The 9,463-nt window shown below is 35.0% G+C and overlaps 1 protein-coding gene across 4 annotated transcripts in view; it reads left to right on the top strand.

Annotated features, from left to right (window-relative positions):
* The window catches only part of SPAST (spastin), a 54,934-nt gene that overhangs the window by 22,978 nt on the left and 22,493 nt on the right, over positions 1–9,463 (top strand). For 2 of the 4 annotated variants that reach the window (XM_025454233.3, XM_025454235.3), the window contains exons 4-5: positions 4,721–4,816; positions 8,979–9,166. In XM_025454233.3, the coding sequence (XP_025310018.1) occupies positions 4,721–4,816; positions 8,979–9,166 (284 nt within the window). The remainder of the gene's footprint in view (positions 1–4,720; positions 4,817–8,978; positions 9,167–9,463) is intronic. The other 2 variants (XM_025454236.3, XM_025454237.3) reach the window with 1 other exon arrangement.

Raw genomic sequence — 9,463 nt, forward strand, 5'->3', positions numbered from 1 at the left:
AAGTACATAGTAGAACATATTTGTGTATTGTGTATTGGTTAAGAAATGGAGTTTTTCAGAGGTGGTATGCCCAATAGTTATCTAATTAGTATGGAGAATCATACTGGGAGTTCCCCATACGGTCTGGTTTGAGGGGATGAAGACTGATAAAATGGGAAGAGTTCCTATATATTATATATCTTCAAGTTAGTAAACCTTCAAGCAAAGCTTAAGTATAAAAGCTTTCATAGATAAAAAAAAATTTTTGGCATACCTGGAGGTTACCCTATTGTAAAAAAACAAATATGGCTTCATTCAGCATCCATTTATGAAGTCTTTATTCTGGACCAGGTAAAGTGCCAAGGTATAATTAAATTTATTCAGTAATTCAGCACATATTTATTGGGTGATTACCATGTTCTAGGCACTTAGGATATAAACAAGGATCTTTCCTTTATAGAATTTTTATTCCAGTAGGGGGGGAACTTGACAGTAGGGAGTAAACATAAAAAATAAATAAGTGGGCAGCCCAGGTGGCTCAGTGGTTTAGTGCCGCCTTGAGCCCAGGGCCTGATCCTGGAGACCCGGGATTGAGTCCCAAGTTGGGCTCCCTGCATGGAGCCTGCTTCTCCCTCTACCTGTGCCTCTGACTCTCTCTCTCTCTCTCTCTCTCTCATAAATAAATAAAATACTTTAAAAAATAATAAATATATAAGTTATATAGTATGTTGGAAGGTGATAAATATATGAAGAAAAAAAAAAGTAAAACGTAGTAATGGGGATTAGGAGTGGATGGGAGGTGGTTTGGGCTTTTAGTTTTAAATAGGATGGTCAGGAGGCACCTGGGTGGCTCAGTGGTTGAGTACCTGCCTTTGGCTCAGTTCATGATCCAGGGTTTCTGGGACCGAGTCCTGCATTGGACTCCCCAAATGGAGCCTGCTTCTCCCTTTGTCTCTGCCTCTCTCTCTTTGTCTCTCATGAATAAATAAATAAAATCTGATAGATAAATACATAGATAGATGGTCAGATATGCCTCTGAAAAAATGACTTGAGTTAGCTATGCAGGTATCTAGGAGAAGAGTGGTCCAGAGAGAATTAAAAGTTGGTATAAATCTCCTAGGAAAACGTAAGTGGTGTGTTTGAGAAGCAATGAGACCAGTGTGCCCCAGCAAGGAGAGTATAGTAGAGATGCAGTCAGAGAACTAATAGGACAGAGGGGGTTCATCCAATACATAGGGTCGTATCAGCCACCATGAAGACTTGAGCTTTTACCACCTGAAATGGGGAGCAGTTATAAGGATTTTAAAGAAAGGAATGACATAATCTGACTTAAATTTTATTTTAAATTTTTTTGCAGATTTATTTTAGAGAGCACAAGTGAGGGGAGGAGAGGCAAAGGGAGAATGAGAAAAACAGACTCCTCACTGAGCATAAAGCCCCACTGGGGTTCAGTCCCACAACCCTGAGATCATGACCTGAGCCAAAATCAAGAGTCGACCACCCGACTGACTGAGCCGCCCAGGTGCTCCTGAGTTAAATTTTAAAAAGATCTCATTGCTGATAGACTCCAAGGATAGAGCCAGGGAAAGCAAGTAGGACCATTATGGAATTTCAGTAAGCCTGGAGAAAAATGATGAGAGGCTTGGACCAGGATGATATGAAGAGAAATTGTAACAAGTGGTTGGATTCTGACTATATATGGTTATATTTGAAAGTTGATCAAACAGATTTACTGATAGATTGGATATAATGTTCCTCTCTTAAGGTAGTCAGGATATAGGGGGGATGCAGACACATAAATAGATGAATCTTTATCACTGCAGGATGGAGATACACAAATATTTTGTAGGGGTGGGAAAATAAGTGTCTGAGAAATATTCCTGGAAGAAGTGAAACAAAGGGGAGGTTAAAAAAAAGATAAAGCTTTATTTTATTTTATTTTTAAATATTTTATTTATTTATTCATGAGAGACAGAGAGAGAGGCAGAGACACAGGCAGAGGGAGAAGCAGGATTCATGCAGGGAGCCTGATGTGGGACTCGAACCTGGGTCTCCAGGGTCAGGCCCTGGGCTGAAGGCGGTGCTAAACTGCTGAGCCACTCGGGCTGCCCAAAAAAAGATAAAGCTTTAAAGAATGTTTGGGGAAAAAAGACATTTCAAGAAGTAACAACATGAACAAGGACTCTGTAAGAAATAGCATGGCAGGTAGGGAAAGGTGCTGGTGGAGAAGTGAATTTGGGATTGCTCGGTATGTATAAGAGAGGTAGGCAGATCATGGAGGGCCTTAATGTTATATAAAGAGGCTTGAATATTGATCTCTGGGCAAGGGGAAGCTGCTAAAGAGTTATGTGGTAAGATTTTCCTTTTAGGCTGTGTTGTGTAGGGATTACATGTGAGGGGATCAAGAAGCAAGATTATGGTTTTATTTTAAATCATTAATGAATCTACACAACCTTTAATGATTCCAAAAGGAAGCATTAAACTAAATTTACTTTCTTTAACAAAAATTATTTGGAGCAGGTTCACATTAGCAGTAACTACAATTGTGTTATATGTATATTTTCACACATGTAAATCTAAACCCTACGTACCAAAAAAGCCACATCTGTGGCTTTTTATTCCTGGTTATTATCAAAACCAAGGATTTAATTTGTGTACTTTTACTATGTAATGAATGTTTATATGATCTTTTTCTTACATTTCATTGAAGATAATGTTAATTGATAAAGAAGATACTTACAAATCAGGTTTTTTTCTAATTTGTCTATTACCAACATAAATGGTTTCTTTCTCAGTAGAGTGAAGAGTAGTATCATTCAGAAAAATCAGATGACCTATCTCTTAACTAACAACAACAAAAAGCTCCAAGGTGTATTGTATCAGCCAGTTCTAGGATACAAAAGCTGTTCAGTACTTTGTGCTTTGTGCAGAAAGGGTAGCTGCTATTTAACCTGTCCCAAAGGCATGTGCGGTTGTACCATAAACCTAGCATGGCGCCTGCTTGTCTGACTTTAGAAATGAAAGTTTAGAAGAGTTAGTATATATGTGCCATATTTTTGCGTGTATTCACTGACTTCCTAGTACCAAAGAAAATCAGTATGACAACTTGGAGTACTGCAACAAAATAAATATGGTAAAAACTTGGCCCCTATTATGAATAGGGGCACAGAATAGATACTCTATATATATTATTTTGTTTAATCCTTAAGACCCTTGGAAAGCTGAGGCTAAAGTAAGTTCATACTAGAAAGTGGTGAAGCAGGATGTTAATCAAGTAGCAGTATGAATGACTCGAACAGGAAAAGAGAGTGCAGCAGTGATGTAGGGGCAAACAGCTCAAACTGCTACTCTCTTGGGCTTCAGGTGCTAGACCTTAGAGACCTGGATCTTGAGAGGATTTGTTGTAATTTAAAGCAAGGATAGAGTTGAAATAATCCTTTTAAATCTTTGATTAATTTTAGAAATAGGTAACAAAGGGACATGCTACAACATTTTTAAAGTGTGAGAAGTTATCTGTCTGGGTACCTGGGTGGCTCAGTGGCTGAGCGTCTGCCTTTGGCTCAGGGCATGATCCCAGAATCCTGGGACTGAGTCCCACATCCGGTTCCCTGCAGGGAGCCTGCTTCTCCCTGTGCTTGTGTTTCTGCCTCTCTCCATGTGTCTTAAATAAATAAATAAATAAATAAATAAATAAATAAATAAATAAATTCCTTTTAAAAAAAGAAAGAAAAGAGAAGTTATCCATCCCATACTATGTCCCAGCCACTCATTTCCCCTCCCCAGAGGCAGTTGCTGTGACATTTCTGAGTCCTTTTTAGAGATAATCTTCATGTATACAAGCATGAATGGGTGTGTGTATTTAAATAAGTGGTAGTATACTGTACACTGTTCTGCAGCATGCTTATTCCCTTTTGCTCTGTTGCCTTTATTATTTTTTTTTTGCTTGACATATATTAACATGTAGCCGAATATGGCATTTCTTAGACATTCCTTATAGTTTCCCTCTGTCATTTTTAAGTGCTGTTTTCTTTTCCTGAAATGTCCCTTCTTTTTGTCTTTTCAAATCCTAGCCAACTCACAGCCCACGTTTTCTGTAAAGCCTTTTTAACTTTCTTTTGTGCTAATCTTTAAAATCTATACATATTTGTGTTGTAAGTTGCCAACCATATGCAATAAGTATCTGGATGATAAAAACCACATTCATTTTTTTTTTTGTTTTTGTTTCCATGTTCTCCGTACATAATGATGTGGATATATTAGATACTTAGAAAATATTTGCTGGGGATAGTAGTAATATGAAACTACCTCAGGTTACCAAACCTGAATAAGCATATATATTTTTTTAAAGATTTTATTTATTTATTCATGAGAGACACAGAGAGAGAGGCACAGACACAGGCAGAAGGAGAAGCAGGCTCCATTCCATGCAGGGAGCCTGACATGGGACTCGATCCCGGGCCCCAGGACCACACCCTGGGCTGATGGCGGTGCTAAACCGCTGAGCCCCCCGGGCTGCCCAGCATATTTTGAACATAGCCAATCAATTGTGAATTCTGTTGCTATTTTAACGTATTAGTTTTTACTAATTATTTTTAAAGAAAATTTTATATAAATACCAAAACCCTTCATCTTCTAACACCTTGAATTATTTTTTATTTTCACATGGACATCTTATTTTTTCATTATGTATGTTTTCTTTTTGTTTATTTTGTTCTTTTCTACCCCTCCCTCTGTTGCATAGAGAAGCTGCAACCAGTTTTGCAATTTTCCAAGTCACAAACGGATGTCTATAATGACAGTACTAACTTGACATGCCGAAACGGACATCTCCAGTCAGGTGGGTTTAGGTTAACTAACATGTAAAATAATAAAGCTTGCATGCAGATTAGAGTCCTGCATAACCTGATAATGTTGATTTGATTTTTTAATGGTAGATTTGGCTGACTTGTTTTCACAGGGCTATGTTGAAAAAAGTAAGTTGATACGCCATATCATTCATGGTGTATAAATATGTAACATATAACAATTCTCAACATGCTTTATTTGCTTATTTTGCAACCTTCCATTTTTGAGATTAAAAAATGTAAAGGTTCATTTTTCTAAATTATTAAAATATTCTTTTCTTTCTATTGTATTTTCAGCTTTTGCAGGGTTTTTTTGTTTGTTTGTTTGTTTTTTTTAATGTATACCTGTACCAAGTTCTCATGAGATAATGTGTTTTTAGGGCAGAAATTTTAATTTCTCTGTTATATATCAATTTTAATTGCACAGCAATTTTCATATATACTACATATGAATGTTTTATCATAGTACCTATTAGGAAAAATTTAAGGCTGAGTTCACATAGCGAGGGGTAACATTAGAATACTATTTCAATATATGTGCTACCAAAGTGAGCACACATTAGAATACTATTAATTTTCTATGGGTTAAATTTGTTTTCCATGAACTTTGGGAATCTTACAGAAGATTACATGCTTTTTTGTTTTGTTTGGATGGGGCAGGGGGAACCTTCATTTCCTAAGTTCTCTGACATCTTGGCTAGTTTTATTGGCGACTTTTTCAGCATTAGTTTTCTGTCCAGGGCTTAAATTTTCTTAAAGTAAATATTGTTTTGTTCATTTTGTAACAGAAAAACCTTAGTTTAGACCTTACAACAACTGCCTTCTTCATTCATATGTAATACAGAACTTTTAAAACTTTAATAGAGAAGAATTACAGTTAGTGGATTTCAATGGACTGGAGACAGTAAGTCATCAAATCTTCCCCTCTGGCTTTACCTCCCTCTTAAAGGAGTTCTCACTTTGGTTTAGTCTTCCAGTACAGAGCCCTATGTCACTGGCTATATTCCTTTTCCTATTTCTTCCTGAACATGATTTAAAACACTATTTCGAGTATAGAAGTAGTTTGCCTGTTTCTCTTAACACAGATGTGAAGAGCTGAGATTTGTTTAAGGAACTTTAAAAATATATAAGAATGTACCACATATAAATAATTCAGTTTACAAGATATAAATTTGAGATCTTAGTAATCCTACCAAGGTAAATAACAAAAATTTTCTAGCCCTGAAGAGCTGGTATGCCTTTCTTTTGTTATCTTGCTTCTCTTCCACTTCATTCCATATATGAGATCCCACGGTTTTGTTTTGCCATGCAAAACTTTATTTTCCTGGGATCTATATTAAAAAAAAATCACCGTATCTTATTTTAAATACCTAGTAATCTGACTGTTCTATTCTATTTTCTTGTTGGGGGACATATTGACTGCACAGCTAATTTATGCAGCACTGGTAATTGATACCCATTGAGCCCTAGTCAATGAGCTGGCTCATTCAAGCCTATTTTACTGGTGTCACCCACTTCTGGAATATTCTGTGATATTTCATTTAGATGAGTTACTTCGTCTCTCTTAGGAAATAGTTATGCCGAAGTCCACTTACTACTTCAGTATCTTACCTACAATGTCTAGTTTTCAACCCAAAATTACTAGACATGTAAAAAAATAAGAAAGTATGACCATTACTCAAGAAAAGAATTAGTCAATAGAAACTGACTCTTGACTGGGCCCAGATGTTGATGTAGCAAAGACTTCAAAGCAGCTTTTATAAATATGTTCAAAGAATTGACATATGGCATCAGTTAACAAACCTGCAATTTTAGGACATAACATAAACTACACAATAAAAATAATGGAAATTCTAAAGTTGAAAAGTACAGTTGCTGAAATAAAAAATTTACTAGATAAGTTTACCAGCAGATTGGAAATGTCAAATGATTCAGTGACTCTGAACCTAGATCAATAGAAACTACTAAATCAGGTGACTCCTACTTTGTTAGAGAGCAGATTAGTAATTGCCTAGGTCGGGGCAATAAGGGATGGAGTGCAAATGAATATAAGAAAACTTGGCTACAATGGAAACATTTCATATCTTGATGTTAGTGGCTATTTGATCTTTAAATGCATCTTTATAAACTTATCAAATTATACATTTTAAATGGATATAATTTATTATTCATAGATTGTAACTTAAATGGTTGATGAAAAAATAAATACTGAAAGGCTTGTAAAGAAAAATAGTATTCTTCCTACCTCTTCCTAATTTCTTCCTGCCTTTACCCCTAGTCTGGCTTCTCATATAATGTCTCACTCTATTTTTTGTGTTCTACTATGTTTCTAGATAATATGCTTAGGTTGCTATTACTGATCGGTATACTATTTTGATGTGCATTGACTTCTTATTCAGTAAAAGAAGGTTTAATTTTTATACCAACATTACCCTTCATCTTCTGATATATAAATATCACTATTTTTAGTTATACTGAAAAATCAAATTTAACATTATTATGATTTAGTATTATATACCTAAAACTAAATAGTATATTCTAATTATGCTTCCTTTTTTGAGTTTTTCCTTCCCATAGATTCCTAATTTCTTTGTTTGCTTTTTTAACTAAAAGACCTTCTTTAGGGCAGCCCTGGTGGCTCAGTGGTTTAGTGCTGCCTTCAGCCCAGGGTGTGATCCTGGAGACCCGGGATCGAGTCCCATGTCGGGCTTCCTGCATGGAACCTGCTTTTCCCTCTGCCTGTGTCTCTGCCTCTCTCTCTCTCTCTCTCTCTCTCTCTCTCTCTCTCTGTGTCTCTCATGAATAAATAAATAAAATCTTCAAGAAAAAAAAAAGACCTGCTTTAGTAGTTCTTTCAATGAAAATTTGTAGATTGTAACCTTTCTTAGTCTTTCTATTGCCTGAAATATCCTTATTCTGATGTGACAGGTTACCAGGATATAAAATTGATAAAGGTTAACACTTTTTTCTTCCTATAGCATTTTGAACATAATCCATTGCCTACTGACCTTTCTTCTTTTTAATGAAAAGTCTCCTATCATTCTCATAGTTCCTTGTGGAATTTCCTATTCACTTAGTCTCAGGACTGTATATTTATTGTCTGAAGAAATTCTTTCCCACTTTCCTTTTTTTCCCTTAAAATGAATGATCTTTATCTTTAGCCTAGACAGATTTTGCTCTTTTTCATGTCTTTGCTTTTGCTTATTGTTATTCCCCTTTCTAGATTGCTTTCCTGCTTTTTGTCCTTTAGGGTTGCTATTCATTAGTTCCTTGAACATATGATTCAGAACTTTACATTTATTTATAGCAAAAAGCTCTTGATCACCTTGCTCTATTCTGAAGTCCTTTCCTTTGAATTTCATTAAAACACTTTAAGGGATTTGATAAACACAAAAATAAGGTTTTTGTCTTTTTTCTAGGCTATTGTAATTTGATTACTGATTTAACATTTGTCTTTACTGTAATCATTGTTATTAGTAACTGATGTTTGTTATGTAGTTTATAAAAATATTAGAAGCAATGAGATTTGAACATTTGAAATCCTGTAGTTTATGTAGAAGTGCAATACAGATAAGTCAGGTATACTTCTAGGTTTAATTGATGGTGTTTCATATGTTTATCTACATACATACAGCATGCAGAATACTTGGCATATTAAACACCACATCTTTATACCCCTTAAATTAAAAATGATTATTTCTAGAAACTCTTTTGGTGGGCACAGACTGTGGACTTTCATACTATTTTACAGTCTTAATTTGGAACCAAGGTAGTACAGTACTCCTCCACCCCATACAACATAACTCTAATCCTTTACTGCATTTTGTTTCTTGACAATATTTGGGAACTTCGTTTGGTAATCTTTTTATATCCTCTTCCTGTTCCCACAAATAAACATGTTTTTTCTTATTACAAATACATATTCCTTATAAGAAAATCAAAATAATACATCAGGAAAAGGAAAAACATAAATAACTATAGTCTTGTCTACCAAAGTGATAACCCTGATGAACATTTAAGTAGATATTCTAATTAATATCTTATTTTGAAATATTGCTAATGTAAAAAATAGTTTTGCAAATTTGAATCCATCTTTATTTTATATTATTTAGCCACAGTTTTCTAACCATGATGGTTTTACTTTTTCCTTGATAGAAAGTGGAGCTGTTCCAAAGAGAAAAGATCCCTTAACACACACTAGTAATTCACTGCCTCGTTCAAAAACAGTTATGAAGACTGGATCCACAGGTTTGTCAGGCCACCACAGAGCACCTAGTTGTAGTGGCTTATCCATGGTTTCTGGAGTGAGACAGGGACCTGGTCCTGTAACTGGAACTCATAAGGTATTTGGAGACAGTCACTTTTAATTGCTATGCTTTTGCAAATAGACAATTTTGAACACGATATGCTTGCTTGAGATTATTAGAAGTAATTTGTAATATCTTAGAGAATTGATAAGTTTCTAGAAAGTTGAATATAGTTTTCTTTTTTAAATCTGCAAAGAATTTGCTATTAAAATCAAATCTTATTTTAACTTCCTTGGACCTAATTAGGTATTTTGTTATAAGTTGCTTGTCTAATCTATTTTATATAATGCTGTATAGTTAATTTTAAATTTGTTATTTTAATTGTTTAATGTG

Source organism: Canis lupus, chromosome 17 (genome assembly GCF_003254725.2).
Source record: "Canis lupus dingo isolate Sandy chromosome 17, ASM325472v2, whole genome shotgun sequence".
NCBI classification, from domain to species: domain Eukaryota; kingdom Metazoa; phylum Chordata; class Mammalia; order Carnivora; family Canidae; genus Canis; species Canis lupus.